This window comes from Xenia sp. Carnegie-2017, unplaced genomic scaffold, assembly GCF_021976095.1.
Source record: "Xenia sp. Carnegie-2017 unplaced genomic scaffold, XeniaSp_v1 HiC_scaffold_20, whole genome shotgun sequence".
Taxonomy (NCBI): domain Eukaryota; kingdom Metazoa; phylum Cnidaria; class Anthozoa; order Malacalcyonacea; family Xeniidae; genus Xenia; species Xenia sp. Carnegie-2017.
Window position 1 is genome coordinate 11,620,222 of NW_025813483.1, and position 19,549 is coordinate 11,639,770.

Here is a 19,549-nt window from a genome sequence, read left to right on the forward strand (position 1 = left end):
AATAACCTTTGCCATGAACTTTGCCAAATTTTAAAATTCATTAACAGTGTAAATTTGCATAATCTGCGCCCGATCAAGATTTTAGCTTCTCTGAAATGTTGTGTTATCTACTGTACCTTGATATATCGCTCTCGTGCGTTGCTTGACAAACAAGTACTTTGGCACACTTGTGACTAATACGTCATGGTGGATAGCTGAAACTCGAAAACTGCAAGTTGAATGCAATAAGTTCAATTCAAACAATCCTTGCTATGAGTATTTTCAATCATAAGGAATAAGATGATGATGAAGATAAAGAAGATGTTAACACCTCAATGGTAATCATGTTGAAAAAGACGTGTGTTTAGCAGGGACAATAAACAAGATCCAAGCGAATTTCTAAAAGATAAAAAGTAACTGAGCGTGAGATTGCTCTTCACCCATTGGCCAGTAGTATCAATAATTACGTCGAGCTGTAATCCCTGATGAAAAGGTCGTGAGACCAGACATTTCTGATTGGTCAAACACGACCTCACCAACACACTGGATGTAACGAGTATGATTCAAACGATTATCAAAATAAATCTGTCGCGTGTTTAAGCGTGCCTTCTTTGCAAACGGAAATAAGACCACCGCTGCTATTTCTGCTATGTTGTTTATGAGCATTTTGCCGTGCATTTGCATAATCCGCGCAAAGTTGTGATAGGACACGCACGCGCGCATGCTTAAAAACTGCATAGTTTGCTCCCTTTCGGAGGTCTCGTGTTCTTGGCAAATAACTTGCGACATTGGAAAATTTAAATGCTATTGTTCTTAATTTAGGTTTTGCCGTAAATTTGCATAATGCACACAAGCTGTTCATCGAAACACCCCCCGGAGATTCCGTATTTTCGACGAACTTGCCACATCATTACAGCTTGTTTAGTGTAGAGGATAGGTTTAAAAACATATTAGATATAATTGCAAGGTTAAGGGACAGAGCTAAGCAATACATCCCTATCACTATTCGTAACGTGTCAAAAGTCGTAGCGCGAGCTACCTGTTCTAATTGTTCATTCTAATTCATTCATACCTAATTAATTGGTGAATATTTCAATGGGAGGAATTTAAAGAGTGCATGACTATGTAGTTAGCGTTAGGCACTTACATGTGGCGTGGCTACGTAGAATCCCAACATCTAACACACGAAAATGAGCAAACGCATTATTCACTTAAGTAGACACTAAATTCTGCAGCCTACATAACTGTAAGGAGTTATAAGGTATGGTTGGCGACCATGTCTAATATCTCCAATCAGAACATTTTTCAAAATAATGATCCAAATCTTTGTCGAACGAAGCAAATTTTGTTGTTGTTGTTTTTAATGATCGTATTCTGGTTAAAAATTCTTGCAATTTATTTCATTTTACTGTGAATGAAGACCTTTGTTTGGTCTTCATTCCATTACTTTCGTTTAAAGAATCGAGATATAATCGTTCAACATTAATTAATTCTCAATCTAAAATGACAAAAAAACAGTACGCTGATTTTTTCTACTGATACTGTGTTGCATGCATTATTTTCACTTTGTTTCTGCCACAGATGCTTTCTGTGTGTATAGCACACAGGATTTTTCATTGGATAATGTTAGCTCAAGATGACTCCAATGAACTTTTAATCACATAAAGCATTGAATATGGTTATTACACAGAATTTTGGATTGCCCACGCAAGGTTGTTTTCTCTATAACAAGATAACAACAATAAATGCCGGTTTTAGGAAAATCTAGCGTGGAAAATCTTTGAGAGTGAAGCCTTCCGCCTTTCTCTGACCCCAAGACTTTCATAAGCCTTCTAATCAAGCCTTGGCCTCTATTACCAAGTTTGACATATTTTATAAAGATTTACGAATTATGTCGGTGACAGGTTAATCCATAATTAAATCAAATATATCGTCTTTTTTGGACGTCAGGGAAATTGAACATATAGATGAATATCTTTGTATATTTATGTATCCTAATGATACTCCGGTGTAAAAGGAAGACAATGTCGTTCATGTTTTGGCTCTAAGTTATCCTTAGATCAAAAATTTTGCATTTTTTGTCAATCAACTATCTATGCCTGGGCCATTTCCGTTCATTACCTTTATCGTCATTCATGTGTTCAAGATAATGGTCACGTCCACAAAGTTGTTGTCATATGTTCGGTGAAACTGGTGGAAAAAATATTTGGATGTAGTCACCACTTTAGACAAATAGTTCTCAGTTGAATTATTTTACAGTGCATTTAAATTTAGAGGTTGCACTTGCACCTCTCAGCGTATAATATTTTCATTGATAGCCCCTGCGCATGCGTGTTTAACATTTTTGCACACCAAACACTTCTGAATAAATTACGTTAGGTTTGCAAAAGACATGTTGCATTAATTACTATAATGTGATGTTGTTAATTGCAACATTATTAAATTGTGTTTATAATAATCCAACGTTATTCGTTTGCTGCTTTCTTATCATGCTAATACGAACTAAAATTGCCTGTTTCGTGAAATTGATGAAGAATATAGGAGAAAGGATTTTATTCCTAACGAAGCTCAGTTGTTTCTCGTATTTACGTCCACAGAGCAATTTTATTGTTTGTGTTTATTGTACCAAATATGGCATGAATGAATTACCTTTGAAAGACGCATGAAAACATTGCACGTCAAGTTGCAGTCAGCCAATTGAACAAGACCATATTGTCAACGAACAGAAAACTGCTTCCTTTGCATATTACGTTTTGCTCACTTCAACCAAAACATTGTATTGGCGTAATTGTCACGTGGAAATTCTCACTGCGGACTTGCTGTACGCTAAGTAGCTTTGTTCAAATTTCGATTCCACTGGTATCTTGAAACTGCACAGTTTATGTACAAACGTGTGCCTATCAAGGTTTATCGACGTTAATCAGGCGGAGATATGGCTAGCCTACCTAAACTTACTAAGCTGCGTAAAAACAGAAGTTTCAGCTTGACAGAACAACTAGATTGTTCAAGAACATTGCCAACTACTGACAGCTTGTTGTTTGGTCTAGTAAAGATTGTTCATCTTGATGATATTTGTCTGCGGTCATTGACGTGTCTTGCCGTATTACCCGATAACTCTAAACGAGAGGTTTGTTGAACATTTTATTATGTAAACAAATGAACATGGTTTGAATTCTTTGTTGGCGTCTAAAGCTTTTAGACGTTTATGTTTGTCTTCGTGTACAATTATCGATGTAATGCTGTTCATATTTATTCAAAATCTTCAACTGTTTTATTGTCTTTCATGTCCGGAGCTTTCTGCTCCAAAACTGTTGTTCCAATACTGAAATTCGAATCGCTTTTAACTCCGTCAGATGTGCAATATGATGTCAATTAAATGTTGAGCTCACGTCATTTGCTTTTAAAATGTTTTTCACAAGCTGAAGTTAAAAACTATTCTCTACAAATCATTCTAAATGGAGAACTAATTGTCTTTGTCTGGTACCCGGGGTGTCTTAAATGGTTGTGTTATAATGGTTGAATTGCATTTGCTTCAAAGTGTGCCTTATAAGTCTTGATATTCGTTCCTTGCATACGTTACGATCCTGTTAATTGTGCGCTAATTGTCCAGCTTGTATTTTATACAAACATATGCATTTTCATGTTTTTTACGTCAAGATGTCGTCTAATTTAGGCGAACGTCAAATTGTGCTTCTATAACGAGGCATAAGTCACTTCGTAACACCAAATTTTATTGAGTTCTCTTTTTATTTAGAAAATTTCAGATGCAATCTTTTCTTAAAATTTGAAATTAGAATGCAGTCTTGAAACAGCTTTTCAATCATCTCTGATATAATTCAGACCTTTATATTCATATTTATATAAAGATCGTTATCTTGAAGTATAGGAAGACACGGCTCTTCCCATTATTTTCCTCGTGGTTCGCGTCGTTATGCTGTAGTAGATTTTATTAGTATCTTAATAACAACTTGTGAGATGTCAAGTAAACACGCATGAAAATTTTGTATGAAGTAAAAAATATATTATTCCCTATGTTGTCGTTGAAAAATTGAAACTAATCACTCGAAAAAATTGGAGAACATCGCGAAAGACAAGAAACATATTACATGATATATTACGTATGTTTATATAACCTGATTCAGCCGAAGTTATTAAATCGTCAACCTTGAGAAACTTAACATGATGAATATTTATTTCACATATAGTTTGACGTTCTTTCGTTGTAAAGAAACTAGTTATTTGAATAGTTGTTTGAATTTGCGTGAAAACCCGGCTTAAGTCTAAGGGTAAGGGGGATTTAAAATTACCGGATATTGTAGTTGGGCCGGGTCTTGTTTTGACAAACCTATCCCATACTTGTGCATTCGTTCGTTCAAACAGAATTTATTTTTATATTTCAAGTTGGAAGTGAATAGATTTTTGACCATCAAAGATGTTATACGCGAAGTCTGCGAGGAGTACAAGTTAGAACGCCCTCAAGTCAAGTTGTGTTCAAACAATTCTATCTTGAGCATGGACGCTGATGCAACGCTTCTTGACAATCAAGAGATTATCATTGAAGAGACTTTCAAGGGTCCAAGAATATGAAATATGGTGAGTTTGTTTGCTTGCGAAACTTCATGATGTTGGTTGGAGTAACCTAAATTTAGGATAATTTGAAAATATGAAGTTCTATTTTTAATGTAATGGGAATGATGACCACTCGTTTAATCGTAATAATTGAGAAAGTTGACATTTGTATGTTTGTAATTGGGGGATCACTTCCGTGCTTTTATTTTAAGAGGATGATCGTCTTGCTCTGCTGAAAATGATCCTCGATGAAGAAGAGAAATATCTCGAGTCATTAAGAATTCTTGTTGATGTCTATGGTAAAAATTTAAGGTGATAAATTTTGTGTATTTAGTGATGAACTAAGTTTCAAAGTAAGTCCTTACCGACACACAGTCAGTGCCACGTAACGATCTTTTTTCATGAAAATACTGAAGATCATAATTCATATTCTGTCTTCTTTAAAAGAATTTTTCATTCTGTGCCTTATCTGAAAGAATGGAACGGTGATGATCTGATGATGTTTAGTGGAACCCTGCGCTGAAATTTGATAACAATTTTATTGACATGAAATATCCTCATTCATCCTCATACATCCTCATACACCCATGTAGGAATGGTCTAAACCATCTTGATCACGGGATAATCTTTGAAAGGGTAAAACCTATTCAAGAGGCAACGTCATCTCTAGTCGTCAAGGTAGACAAAATGAAAATACCTCCGTGTACTTTGATGTAGCCACCTATCCTTGAAATCCTTCTGTTTTTAGTTGAAAGATCTTTATGAAAACTGGATACCCTCTCTATGCATTGGTACATTTTATTGTTTTAGAAAACAGTTCATTTGTCTTTTTCATTTTCGTAACTATAAACTGTCATATCTACAAAATGTGACGTATATATATAAGAAATCGCCATCTGGTTGCCCGTTACCCCCACGCGAGGGAATTTATTCACTAATTTAATAATTTATTTCATTTAATGAGTTTAGCCACAGCTTTCGACGAGTTGCCTGCTCTACTGTGGAGATACGATGATTATTTCGCGGGTCTAACAATGTCAAAAAGGTTAAAATATTCATTCAATTGTTTCGTTACTCTCTTTATAACACTGACTTTTAGTTTTGCAAAGAAATGAAGGATTCGAGCTAATGATGATTTTTACTCTTCAGAATCCTGAGGCAAAAATATAAATACGACAGCGATTTTTTAACTATGGTAAACGAAGTAAAGTTAACGGCTAAACATTCCCTTGGTCTTCTCATTTTACTTCCTGTAAGTGAGAATTGTTTGCTTATTTGATTATTATATCAAAACATTTGAAACGCGTGTTTAACCAATGGGCTTATAAACCTTCTACCCCCTGTGATTTAAAATTAAAAATTTGTTAACAGAAACACTGGGCTGTATGATCATAACGTATGACTGGAGTATAACTAGTATTGGATTATACAAACTCTGTGCCTTAGCTAAGTAATCATTTTCTCCAAAGATGTCCGTTGTGTGTCTCGTTCTTTCAAAATCCTTACTTGACGTTAAAAATGTGAACTAACCTATATTTGCAAGCTTCAAAATGGCAAGATAACCACTTGACGACTATATCTTACATTGAAGATGCTCTTCTTTATTTTGTCTTTACCGTAGGCACGACGTCTTTCTATGTACCACATATTTATAATGGCACTTCTCGACAGCACTCCGGATGATCACGACGATCACCGACGGCTCAAAGTACTTAAGGAAAAACTTCAACAAATCCTGAGTAATAGAAAAGAGGAAATTGAGAAAGTCGAGAACGAGGTAAGAATATCTTCTTGATATCTCTACCAATTTTCGTCTTTACCATCAGCTGGTAGACGTTAGATGTATGTTGTGCATGTAGTTGTGCATCACGAGTTTGTTTATTATATGATGCCGCACGATTTCCCATTTCACCTTATTTATTTTGAAAAATTCATTAGACACGTAAACCTAACAACAGCAAGTCTGTTTACCTACGTATTGAAGAGAGATTAAGCATGTTATTGATTTTTGTACGCGATAAAAAGTTGAAGATGCAGACAAATCTCTCATTTGTCTTTAAAACATGCGGGATTTGAAAACGAACTGGAATTCCAGCATGCTTATGTCACGACAAAGAATATGACCGATCTTCGAATCAGAAGCAAATTATTGCAATTTGAATTTTCAATGTCGTCAAATGGACAAAAAAAATACAATTTAATTGTGCGTGTAAATTTTTTACTTAAAACGTAAAAGACTTTGGGGCTGTAAAAAAAGCCTTTGCTGTTGTTTTTGCTTTTGTTATGTCGGTGAAAACACACGACTCTCGTTTAATGAATAAGAAAAACATTCCTGTTGTCGTCTTGTGTACACAGAACTATTGTGTTTAATTTTGCCTTTAACAACTAACTGGGGGGATCTATGACTCTGAAAATATCAAAGCTTAGAAAATTGATGTCTTTATTTGTTTGTGTAAGAAAAAACGATAGGAAATACTGCTCATTTCTTATCATCAGTTGATGTGGTATAGACAGCTTCTAGTTTCTAAAACTTAATTACTAACTCTCGTGCGTCAACACGCCTCGTTCCTACAGCTGTCATGACAGGTTAAAACGATTTATTTAAGATCATATCTGTATTATCAAAGACACGATATCCCATTTAATGCATGTGGTATTCATCGATCGTGTTATTCTATCCTTACTTTAACCATTAGCAAACAGTTTAAAACAATGTCATCGCTTCTTGTGACACCGGCGCTCAGTATAAAACTTGTCTCGCGTTGTCTAGCTTCTTCCTTCGAGGTTTGGTCTTTTCCACGCAAGAACTGTACGCTTAGTAAGTTTTGCTTGTTTTGGACCCGTTATTGAGCGTCGGGCGGCGTTAAATTGGATTTGTTGACTTTGTGTGTAGTGAGTTCGTACATTTACTCAGATAATAGATATTTGAAGAATGTTATTGGCATATACGTCAAGTGCAATGTTGTGTTAGGAGTTAGGGGCTGCCTTCTAGATTTTACAATCTGCTTCATAAAACATTCAACGTGTTTTGAGAACTTCGCAAAGACGAATTTAAAGAAAAAAGGTGTGACTCTCTTCGAGTTTTTGGTGAAGTTAAAGAGGAGCGCCCGCGTAACGCAAGAGACCTGTCAGCATTTGGGTGGAAACGGAAATATTCACCGGGATTAACATCGAATTTCGAAGCTTCATTTTTTCAATACAATCCATTAAGGAACTGAGAGACACAACCCTAAACATACAACCCATAACCCTGGAACTTATATAGAATGTACCGTAAGCTTGTCGACGTTTGAGACAACCAGGATTGCTTCCATATTCTTGCTAGCTGTGATCATCTAACGTCTAAAGAAGTTCTTCGGTCGTATAGTCATTCTTTGAAGGTTGCTTCATAAAGTAAAATATATCTATGTCCGGAGCTCAACGACATTTAAGAATTGCACTTGAATAATTCAACGGTCCGTATAAATTGTTGTGCATTGTCTTCATTGGACGACAGATATTTCGGACTTCACAAGAACATTGAAGTTTTGTTGCCAGGAAGTCGAGTTGGACAGAAACTAATTTCTGTTCTATTCCGCGAGAAACAAACTATTTAAATATCATTTTCATCTCAAAAAAGTACGTTTGTGATATTTTCAAAAGGAAGACAACTTCAAAACATGGCTACACTTCCTTATTACTCAAGTAGACGTCGACATCTTGACATACCAACGTTTGTTTCACCTCGTTCCAGTCCATTTCTTCGACGTCGGTCGCGTAGTCCACTGAAGCTGCTGCCAAAACGGATTGCTGCTTCAGATGATTATTTGGTATGATATTTATCCAAGAGGCACGTTGTCGTCATTATGACACGAAAAGCGATGCTCAAAACATCGGAGAAAGAGAGCAGATCTTTTCAATTCTCATCTTTTTACTGCTAAATATCACACTTGTTAACTCATCCTCAAATTTTAGAGCATTTCTATTTCCACCTTGTAAATTGTAAAGTTACATGCAGTATTTTTACTTTCGACCAGAAAAATGGGTTGTTTTCTTTACTCTGTTAATCACTCGCTTATAAAGGTTTTGCTGAGCGAGAAAAAGATTTTTTGTGTTTCAACCTTTACTCAATAATTCATCGTTTCATTCTATCCACGCTAGGCATTGGTTGTTCTTTCGTTATTTAACTATTTTTGAAACTGAAGAAAAAAAATTCCAGAAGAATTCAGTCAATATTATGTTATTCATATTTATTACTTTTATAGTTTAGATTAATCGAAGTCCAAGATCGCTTTCCTTACGATGATCTGGGTTTAGATGAAGGATTATCCAATATTCAGGTACCAACTTATCTATTCCTAAAGAGAAAGAGAAATTTCATATTTACTTTTCACTTAAAGTTATATGCATTTTAAAAAAATACATTGTTGCTCTTTTTAACAGAGGTTAAAAACTTTACTAAATTCTCGAAGAAAATCTGCTCCTGCGGCTGCCCTCAAAGCTGCCTTTGGAAAAGTGAATAAAAGGTTGAGTTTATGAGACAAATCGATCAAAAACATTTTTGTTTTCTACTGCATTCATTCATTCATTCATTAACTAAGCGGAACGATTTGTCAACTTGCCTTCTATCCCTAATTGTTCTTACTACAGTGTTCCTTCCATTGATGTATCCCTCGCGATCCACTCGGAACGTACTCAAGAGACGTCTCAACGTAAATACATTTTAATAAATGAAGGAATGGTCCAGCTGACAGCGGTAGGTAGTGACATGTTACCGCATGGTTTCTTTTAAGAATGTTTGTTTTGGGTGTTACCGTGGCCGGATACATTAGCTAAAATGTAGTATCTATGTAATATAGGTTTTCCGTTGGATGAATCGGATAATAGCAATGAGATTTGCTCTTTAGATTGCATTATCATTTGTACTGCGTATTATTAACTAATCACAAACCCTTATCATATAAGTTGTAGATAAAGAACCCTAAATTTTTCTTCCTCAAATTTTTCAGTGTAGGAAGTGGGTACCTATTGTTCATAGCTGAAGCAGTATTATAATTTCCAAAATAGATTAAAAAAAACTGTTTTTTCCACAGGGAACCCTCTCTCATGATCGTTATTTGTTTTTGTTCAATGATTTTCTCCTTGTCGCCAAATGCAAGTAAGTTGGAATTAATGATATTGTAGAGTTTTTGTAGATATATGAGGGTAGCTTAGGGTACTAATGTGTACGTATAGTCAAATATGGGGTAAGTGATGTTAGTAATGGGTATGGTATAAGTAGTCATATATGAGAATTGATTTATGGAAAAGTGGAAAACTAGAAAGCTCTCTAAAGAACGAGTATCAGGGTGTTGCTTTACTCGTCGCTTGTTAGCTAAAGCTGGAAATTTTAGGAAAATCGTGGCTTTCGCATCCATTGACTAGAGTTATAATAAAACATGAATATCGTAGGAACATTGAAATTTTTAACCTTGAAATTTTGGGTAAATATTTCAATTAAAATTAGAAAATATATTTTACAAAATGGTCAGTGAAATAAATCCACGAGTTGCAACCTAATCCATATTGAGTATATGGTCTTCGCACGAATGTTCGCCGTATGAGCTTTCTATCTCGTCGTGATCATGATTTTTTTCATTTACGGATGAACTCTTTTATAAATAAAAAATACTAAAATAATAAGCATACTTTTTTAATTACCAAGATACACCAGTAAATGCAGCAAAGCCTCGGGCACCGTTGACATAGTCCTTTGTCACATTCTTCGCATATCTTCCAGATCAACATCTCATTTCAAGTTGAAAGATCGTGTTAAACTTTGTGAAATGTGGATCGCAGATTGCGTCGATGATGTTGCAGACAACGTGAAATCCCGCGATAAATCTTTTGTTATTGGTTGGCCCATAGAAAACGTTGTTGCAACTTTCAGGTGAGTCCCCCACCTCCGCTTTGGCACCCCCTGCTGTGACTCACTGTTTTTCCTCGCAGGATTTCATAAAACGCTCATGTAATATGCAAAGTTCGTGACGAATTCTTCTGGATGCAAAATGATAATTGTCTCACGGCATGTTAAATATTTATTATGAAAATCAAACGACGTTTGAATCCTACTTCAATTTAGTTCGATGGAGGAGAAGACCAAATGGAAAGAAGATTTGGCGAGGTATAAATGTTTTATGTGTTATCATATCGCAGCAATAGTTACGCAAATAGTTACACGTCAATAACATAGATGATAGCTACGTATTCAGCATTTTGCCTGCACGAAATTGTGTTTATTCCGCTATGGAAATGTTTAATGTGATTTTATAAAGACGATAAAGGGCTTACTGGTCATCGTCACGTACATTATACGTGTCCCTGCTAAGAAATTCATTGAACTATGATGATTTTGAGTAAGGTGCAGTTATCTTAAGGGCACTGCGTCAAGTATTTCCAGGTTATTGGAAATTGTATACTGCAGCTATAATTCTTCAGCTGGTCATATCGTATGTTCTAATGAATATCATGCGTACAAGCGATTGCTACTTCTATTAATTATAACTTTTTGTTTGACTGTAACATTTCGCCTCTTTATATAAACTCAAAATGATTTTTGCTGAGTTTTCATTTTCGTGTCATTAAGGCTTAGAGTAAATATCAGGGTTAGAGTATACTTAGTTGCCAAAATGTCTCGACAAATGCAAAACATTGATAGAAAATCTCTTTATTCCTTGCCATTAGATATGTAAACGAATGTCTAATTATATTGTTTTTTATTAAAAGTTTTTGTCTTCCAGCAATATTGCGTTACAAAAGGCGTCACTGGACTTCCAAACGACGTTAATAAAAATCCATTACAAAGACAACGACACCGCTCAAACAGTTGTAAGTTAAACACGATATTTTGTATTTAATTACAGTTACACTATTTTATTTTTGTCTTCTTTTTTACTCCGGAATTCATCAAACGCTTTATCGGTTATTCGTGTCGGCATTTGATTATTTTATTTTTGTGGGTGGAAATTTTAAACATTTAACGCGAAGTTCGACTGCGCACGAAGCATATGAACGCTACTTGATTTTAACGATTGAGATAAGAATTAAAGCTACGTGCTTCTTAATTCTCATGGGCTTGTCGAGGCTTTACGTAAATTGCATGGAGTGTTTTAATGGCTATGGAAATCAATCAAACAAAGGTTCGTGTTCATTTTGCCTTTTCAATACGTTTTTTGATGTATTTATAGTTTCTTATACAAAACTCCTTTGTTCGTAAACATCTGACTATTTTCGTCTTCCTATTGTCAAGTAATTTTAAAAATGTCCGATTTTTCGCGGGTGTTAAATAATATGGCGATAAACGCCACATTATATGTTTTAAAACATTGCGCTATAAATCTTATATAAGAGACATATTGCTTCAGGAAATATATCTAAGTAAAATATGTAATCATCGATTTTGCGATTTCCTACGCGAAGCAAGACTCCTCTAGCGTGTTCCTTTAGTACTTAGAGACAATAATTGCGATAGTGACGTCGGAAATATTTACGTCAAAATAATACAACGTCACAACTTTTGATATGGTTGGCAGTGATTTATAGTATTTTATGATTGGTGCGTTTTCATTAAATGCAATCTTCGATCTTGAAATGACGTCCTTTAAGGAAGAGGGTATAACGGTGTCTTTTAATATGTGGTGACTATAAGGACGGAATGTGTTTACTTGCTTTAACAAGGAAAACTTATAAATCTATGAAATCCAAGCAAGAAGTAAGTTTTGTCTTTAAATGTGATCTTACGTCTACGTTTGTGGTTTATGTTTGTTTTGAAAGATCTTGACGTAGATTATGAGGAGAAAATATTTTATGTTCGTTTAGTATACACTATATCATATGTACAACTAAACAAGTAAAATATTTATATTGCATTGACATTCAGTTACACATTTTGAAAATTCTCTTATTTGCGTTCAGTTATTTCAATTATCTTAAATGTTTGATTATTATGAGAGAGCAATTGCGAAATATGAAGTCTTTCGATTCTAGAATGTTGCAATATTCCTCAAAGATAATTTTCATCATCGTCTTAAAACCGATGTTTTCATAAATCCTTGATTTTATTAATTTTCAAATAGAAATTTTACTATTTGTATAGCGTAGATGTTATAGGTGAACGTTTTATTTTTATAACGTTAAAAATTTATAAAGAATCTTTCATGTCACATGCTTGTCAGCGGCCACAATTCATTGGACTGTGTTAATTGACTTCATAACTGCCTGTAAAATATCCTTATAAAGCGAGGATTGTTTTTGCACCTTATATTTGGTGGTGGCTGTCGTCTCTTTCAATTGTTGTGATTTCTAAATATTAGGAAAACAATTATGAAAATAAAACTCTAGAAACATCCTGTATTATTCCCTGTGGATTCATACGTTTATATTGGGATAAATATGATTACTAAGGACAAAATGCATAGGATAAGTCTTGTTAACGTATGGATTCATACATTTCAACTATAGAAATGCTTTTGCTCTTGATAAGCAGTGTTATGTATTGTCCGCCATTAAGAAACTTCTTTTTCTACTTCAACTCGAGTCATCTTGACGATAAAGTTGTTTATACATCTCTAGAATTATTCGGGGCGCACAACATGACGTCTCATTTTTTTTTCGTAAATCTGACTGATGGACAAGATGAATATTTAGACGTAATTTTTTGTTTGGAATTGGAAACAGCAGCTTTTGTTTCGAAAGTATCGATTCTATTGATTAAAGAAATCCTTATTGAACGACATTTGAGGACAAGTGTATTTTAGAATTTGCCATATTTATCCTCTTAAAACAAACCATTATTGCAATCCCGGCGTATGTTAGATCACGTTTTCCTGTTGTTGTTTTAAATGAAAGATGAAATGATAAAAGTTTTCCTTTGATATGTACAAGCAGACGTGCATGAAGTTAAATATTAATCATGAAATTATTAGTTTAATGAAATAGTCTTTGTGTCTCTCCTATCTTTTCTCTTCTGATGAATTTCTTCAGGGAAGAGTCGAGAGTGTATGAGAAGATGACCCCCTAGCGACGCTGTTTTGGTTACAATATTCATAATACACAAAATCTGTGTGTGTGTGTGTTGTTAACAAACTGGATACGTCATATTTCCTTGTGTTTGCAAACTCCCCAGGCTGTTTGAACTGTAGCCAGCTTTTACTTCACGACAACAATTTCATGTTGGATCACAGGGACTTTCCGGGGTCATATTAAGGACAGGAAATATGCTCACATTTATTTCGGGAGCAAGGGGCTTTTCATTCTCTTGAAACGTTGCACTATTTTGATAATCTGTTCACCTTACAAGACTTGTTGCACGTGGAAAATTGTTAATCTAAGATATCTTTTGCCTTGGGTTTTATCTATAAAAAAAGCTACATGTCGATATCTCGATCATTATTCTCACTGCTTTTGTGAAGTTTCCTTGGCGTAAAAAATTGGATTTGCGTTTATTAGTTCAATTATAATGTCCCTTGACTTTATAGCTCGGTCTTCGTGACAGGTATTTAATGATTGCTTCCGTCCCTGAAAATATTTATTCTCGTGAATTACTACGACTAATTAATACTACGTGGATCGCTTTGCACGCTCTATTTTATGTCATGGACACGCAAAGACACACAATCTCAATGAAATATATTTATGCAAATGTTCTCCGAAAGTTGCCATGGCACGACGCTGCAACACCTTGAAAAAGGCATATAAAGTTTCTCAACGAAATGCAGACAGTAATCTCTTTTAATATAGCCCACTTAATCAGCTCTCCAACAAAAGTTCCATACTTAAAAGTGTCTCAACTTAGTCATTTAAAGTTGCAAATATGCGCAAACAAATGAGGTACATTATCTTCTCGAGTTCAACTTCAATACAAATACCATGTATATTGTAAATGTCGGCCGTGAGATCTTTGTAGCTTCTAGCGTTAAAGGAACATGATGTGTTCACCAATTCTTGCTATTTTTATATGACAAAATTGTTGGGAAAATGCGTTGATTGACTTTGGTCAACAAATATGCGAATATATATTTCCTTGTGTATATAGTTTATCAAATAATCACTGTATATTCCCGCTCAGTTAATCAATATTGACTCAGGACAGTTCATTTCCTTATTTCGATACGAAATTGATTAGCCTTTCTTCCGTTTTCAGAGCAAATCCATATCAGTTGGAAAGACTGACGACGCCAACAAGGTTGTGCAAATGAGTATGGATCTGTTTAATATCTTGGTGAGTTAAAGCTTAACATATTGCGACTGTTTGTAGCATAAAAGTTCAAATAAATGTGCTGTTTAATAGACACAACCGTGCATGTATGATTTATTGCGCTCTGATGCATCTAATATTCTTTCTCGTATATTATATCTACAACATTGCTGACTTTATGAATATGTTTTTTTCGTAATGTTTAATGTCGAAAATACTTTGACCTATGTGTTTAAGTTGGCTGTGGTAGGTTTTACTCCACATGTTGCTTCATTTTCCCACCCTAGGGAATGTCATATATGCTTTTAAATGATGAAGCATATGACATGCGTTGATATTGACATTTAAAACTCTTCAATCGATGAAGCCAACCGTCTATTGATATCACTGTTTTTCGTCTTTACGAGCTTACGCCACCTGCTTTACTTGTCATAGCTATGCGTTATTAACACGTTTGAGGAATGCAAAGCTCTTCGCACAGTTTAGAATTTCTCCTGGGAGACTCGTGAATCTCATGACTTTTATTACAAGCTTCACTGCGCTGTGCACACCATGTGTGGGTGTATTTGCTTTTTGATTTGACGGCGTGCACTGCACCGCTGTTCCGTCTCACTATAGTTTCACCTCAGTGTGGGAACTTTCATTTATGTTGTTAATTTTGATATTTGAAACGTTTGCAGAACAAAGAGAATGCGTGTGACTATCAATTGTGGGTGATGAATAAAGATGGTTCCTATCCTCTGATCGGTAAGTGTTTCATACAACTCTCTTTACAAGTTGTTTAGTCCATTTTTATTTTAAGGATTGTGGATATGTGCTTGTTTATTGTTTTTATTGGAGAGCCCGATTTGTTATCAAAGATATATATTCGCACGAGATGTTTCAATGACTACGGGATTTACGGCGGTTGTTTGAAATGTAATAATCCGGATTATTCAGCTAAGACGCATATTTTTCTCGCGATGATCTTTATTCTGATGTGTTATTTAATTAACAACATCAAGTTGGTAAAGCGAGATTAGGAGGATTTCATTTAGAACTTCGTTTTGTTGTTGACTGCATAAAATGTTGATAATGCAGACTGTAAGTTGCTTTTTCTTGCAATTTTAGTTTGCCACTACGAATTATTAACCAGTACAGTTTTTGAACATTTTTTATCCGTCATGCAAAGACCATGTGCATGGCTGTAATCCACTAATTCTTGATTTCCCTTGAGCAATATCATGTTAACACCTCTGGCACTATGCTTGACTTCCATTCTATGTTTATCTTTGTACCTTCATGTGTATCATTTCAATTATCCCCGTGCACCATGCTCGACTTTCTTCCTCTCTTCTGCTTTTTACCTTTATTTACCGTAGTATCATCTGTTTACCCCCGGCACCATGTTTAACGTCCTTTCTATTTTGTTCTTTTTACCTTTAAGTATTATCTGTACACGCCTTCCCCGGTAACATGCTTGACTCTGTTCTTATGTTCTCTTTTGTTCCTTTATCTGTCTTCTGTATCATTTGAAACACCCTCTGTGAATCCATATCAACCCGATGGCGTAGTGATCTTCCATATTGTTTTCATATTGATAGTCTTTACCTGCATCATTGTTTTACAAAGTTACAAAATTAATTTATCATCATTGCTTCATTTAGGGCACGAGTTTCCGTTTGCGATTCAAATGAGTCAGTATCGTGAGGTGTCAATCGTTGATGATGACAATTATGTACCGTCTTCACCAGACTCCCCACCCGTTCACAACACGCCATCCATAGAAATCACACCTGAAAACCAACTGCAGTTTATTTTGCAGAAAGGTCGTAAAGTGCATCAAAAAGGTAAGAAAGCATTGTTGCGCTTAATTTTTGTTCAGCTTTGCCCGACCGTGTTTTTAATTAATGTTTTATTTCTATACAGTCAGCCTTAATCGTCTAGTTCAACTGGGGAAAAAGAAAAAAGGAAGCAAGAGATGGAGAAAATTTTCATCGACACAAGATGAGACCTCATCTACTGGAAAGTATGTGAGCATTTGTTGTTGTTTTGTTCGTATCAAACGAAAAGAAACCATTTTCAACCTATCATATATAGATTTTAATATGCCTTTAATGACATGTTTGATGTAGTCCATATTGTTGCTTTTTTTTTAATTATGGACGATTGATCTACCTTGCAGAGTGTTTGGTAAACCTCTGGATCAACTGAGCAGCGAGGAACAACCAATCCCAAAAACCATAAACGATCTTCTCGTACGTTTGTTCCGCTTTGGGCCATCGACAATTGGAGTTTTTCGAAAGACGGCAAATCAACGCGAAGTTAAAGAATTACGAGAAGAAATGGACGAAGGTACGCGTGATTATGCGTGATATAGTTATTGCAAGCAATAGTGAAGCATTTATATGTGTGTTTTTTGTTTTATGATTTTTTTATCCGTAACTCTAAATCATGGCTAATATTTGAACTGTTTAGGAAAAGAAATTTCGTTTGACGATACCAGTATTCACGTCTTGGCTGCCTTATTGAAGGTTAGTGACTGATCATTTGAATATGGTGGTAGTGTTTTTGATCTTTATTCCAGAAGTGAAAATTTGTTTTGTTTTTTTTTTAAGGATTTTCTTCGTAATATACCTAATGCCTTGTATTGTTCTGAGCATTACGAGGAATTGCTTTCCACGAATGATGTAACAGAGGAATCCGCCAGAATCGACAAAATAATAAGGTAACATTAAGTTATAGCATTCTTGTCTGTTAAAGATTTATGATAACTGATGATCCGCTTTCTAATTTTAGTCTCGTGAAGAAGCTACCAACACCGAACTTCGAATTGACGAAAAGGTTCTTTTGTGTTTTGTATCATATTTCTCGTAACTGTGAACAAAATAACATGACCCCTTTCAATCTTGGCGTCTGTGTGGCCCAGAGTATCCTTAAACCAGCGAACTCCACGAGGATAGAGTACGCTGAACAAGCCAAGAGCAGTGCGCCTCAACTTGTGGAATTTATTATTGATAACTTTCCGGTAATTTTCGGTGAAGCCGCCATGACAATTTTGGGAGATGTTTCTGAGATTATTGTTGACACTGCTGATTCACTCGGTAATGGAGATACTAAAGTTTCGGAAATTTCAGGTGGATCCAAATCATTACGTCATAGTGATTCAAGTTTATATAAAAGTGTTATTACGGAGGAACAAAAAAATTCTGATTGGATGTTATTGACTGTGAAGGATAACAGTGGTAATTTAAGTAAAAGTAACCCGAATTCCCCAGTATTACAACGTAAACCAAACAATGCTGTTGACTCTAAAGATACTTCCAAGAAAATTCATTCGGCATTTTATCATCCAAAATTCTCACCGAGGTCTTTGCGACGGAGTTTGAGGAAAGTGACGAGGTCTAATTCTAAAAATCATCGGGATTTAGAACTCTCTGGAAAGGATTCACTAAGACGTGAAAAAGCTGTCAAACTCACGAAAAAAGCTTCAAATACAGAAACAATCGAGCAAAATGCTTATTCAAAGACAACTTTATCATCAAGCTCAAGATTATCCCCTACTGTACCTGAACCTGCTCAAATAAGGCGTAGTTATGCACCAAAACGTGACAGAGTAATGCTGGCATCCAGTCAGAGTATTTATAATGCGCCTCCGAACTATGCCGAACGTGTGCATTCCATTCATGATAGGCGCAGACAGCCTGCTGCTCCATCATACCAGGAACATATGCAACGGACCAGCATCCGCAGGGGACATAACGTTGGAACACCCAACGGTACCTTAAGGTCACAGCTGAGAAATAACCACAAGGGATATGAATCAGGAGATGGTAGACATGGTACAGCTACAAAAGTTGGACTTGAACTAAACTGTGATTTTAATTCTCAAGATGGCTTCAGGTCTTCACAAGACCTTTCACCGGATCCTTTGGGGCCGTCGTCTAACGCTTCTGGTGGAATGCGGCTCATTCCAAAGAAGAGCACCGGAAGTGAGACCTCTATGTCGTCACTGTCAAGCTGTGACGACAGTATTGATGTGGTTGACACCAACAAACTTCAACTGACGAGACTTCGCCATATACGGAACTTCCGGGACATTCCTGGCTACACGAGTCTTTTAAGTCCTTCTGACCAGATAACGAAGACCGATGATGCTTGGGGTCACGTGTCTCAGGACGTAAATGTAGAAATAAGCGATTATCAACGGATGAAGATGGCAGAAGAAACGTACGTTTAGTTGTTTTAATACTAGTATATACATGCCAACATAACAAGGAACAATTTTTTATTTAAGAAAAACATATTTAAACGCACACAACACAACACGCTGACATACTTAATAAAACAAAGAAAGGATTACATATCTTGTCTTGTGCGTGATTTATTTGCCATCCAAAATTGTCTTTCGCTAGAGATTCTCGCCCATTGTCGACGTAGGGGCACTTTCCCCGGTAGCTGTATCTTTGAGGCACGCAATGCGAGGCATGCACTTCCTATCCACACGAACTCTATCTCGACAAAACGTGGCGAGTGAAAGTGCACATTTTTTATTGGTCCAAACGCCGTGAATATATCTATTAAATCTTGTTTCGTGTAATACGCGCGTGAATCGCGGCCACACCAACGCACTGCTATTGTGGTGAAGCTGTTGTACGCTGTATATTGTCCTTTACCGTTGTTTGCCATTGTTCCTTTTTTTATCAACAATTCTTTCACGGAGGTGTCTAAGAAAATCTCTTTTCAGTAAATTTTACAAATGTTGAGGCTGTAGTTCATACAGCTTTACCTTTTTTGCATTTCAAAGTT

The 19,549-nt window shown here is 35.7% G+C and overlaps 1 protein-coding gene and 2 long non-coding RNA genes across 6 annotated transcripts; 1 reads left to right on the top strand and 2 right to left on the bottom strand.

The window, feature by feature from the left end:
• Positions 1-3,978: 3,978 nt before the first annotated feature.
• On the bottom strand, positions 3,979-5,523 carry LOC124442510. Of its 2 annotated transcripts, XR_006947268.1 has the most exons (3): positions 5,246-5,523; positions 4,914-5,067; positions 3,979-4,842 (listed from the first exon to the last, which is right to left on the bottom strand). It is a non-coding gene; the product is annotated as an uncharacterized LOC124442510 (long non-coding RNA). The 2 variants fall into 2 exon arrangements; XR_006947267.1 differs by lacking the exon at positions 5,246-5,523 and having other exon boundaries at positions 4,914-5,212.
• LOC124442503 (rho GTPase-activating protein 20-like) lies at positions 4,453-19,104 on the top strand. Of its 3 annotated transcripts, XM_046993009.1 has the most exons (22): positions 4,453-4,572; positions 4,761-4,860; positions 5,142-5,226; positions 5,297-5,339; positions 5,518-5,593; positions 5,698-5,800; positions 6,170-6,325; positions 8,793-8,867; positions 8,971-9,053; positions 9,178-9,283; positions 9,621-9,685; positions 10,307-10,456; positions 10,649-10,690; positions 11,307-11,394; positions 14,708-14,785; positions 15,442-15,508; positions 16,408-16,590; positions 16,670-16,769; positions 16,926-17,095; positions 17,219-17,274; positions 17,359-17,468; positions 17,540-19,104. In XM_046993009.1, the coding sequence occupies exons 1-22, from the start codon at positions 4,563-4,565 to the stop codon at positions 18,978-18,980; spliced, it is 3,387 nt and encodes a 1,128-aa protein (XP_046848965.1). In that variant the 5' UTR covers positions 4,453-4,562; the 3' UTR covers positions 18,981-19,104. The 3 variants fall into 3 exon arrangements, with proteins under 3 accessions (XP_046848965.1, XP_046848966.1, XP_046848967.1); XM_046993010.1 differs by lacking the exons at positions 4,453-4,572; positions 4,761-4,860; positions 5,142-5,226 and having other exon boundaries at positions 5,317-5,339; positions 5,513-5,593; XM_046993011.1 differs by lacking the exons at positions 4,453-4,572; positions 4,761-4,860; positions 5,142-5,226; ... (2 more) ...; positions 5,698-5,800; positions 6,170-6,325 and adding an exon at positions 8,193-8,357.
• Positions 8,444-10,375, bottom strand: LOC124442511. The gene is made up of 2 exons (XR_006947269.1): positions 10,216-10,375; positions 8,444-8,885 (listed from the first exon to the last, which is right to left on the bottom strand). It is a non-coding gene; the product is annotated as an uncharacterized LOC124442511 (long non-coding RNA).
• Positions 19,105-19,549: the final 445 nt, after the last annotated feature.

Excerpts from the sequence above, each read along its gene's own strand:
- LOC124442503 (XM_046993009.1), top strand. Across the intron at positions 11,395-14,707 it reads ACGACACCGCTCAAACAGTT|AGCAAATCCATATCAGTTGG; the intron begins GTAAGTTAAACA and ends TTCCGTTTTCAG. Across the intron at positions 17,096-17,218 it reads ACGAGAAGAAATGGACGAAG|GAAAAGAAATTTCGTTTGAC; the intron begins GTACGCGTGATT and ends TGAACTGTTTAG.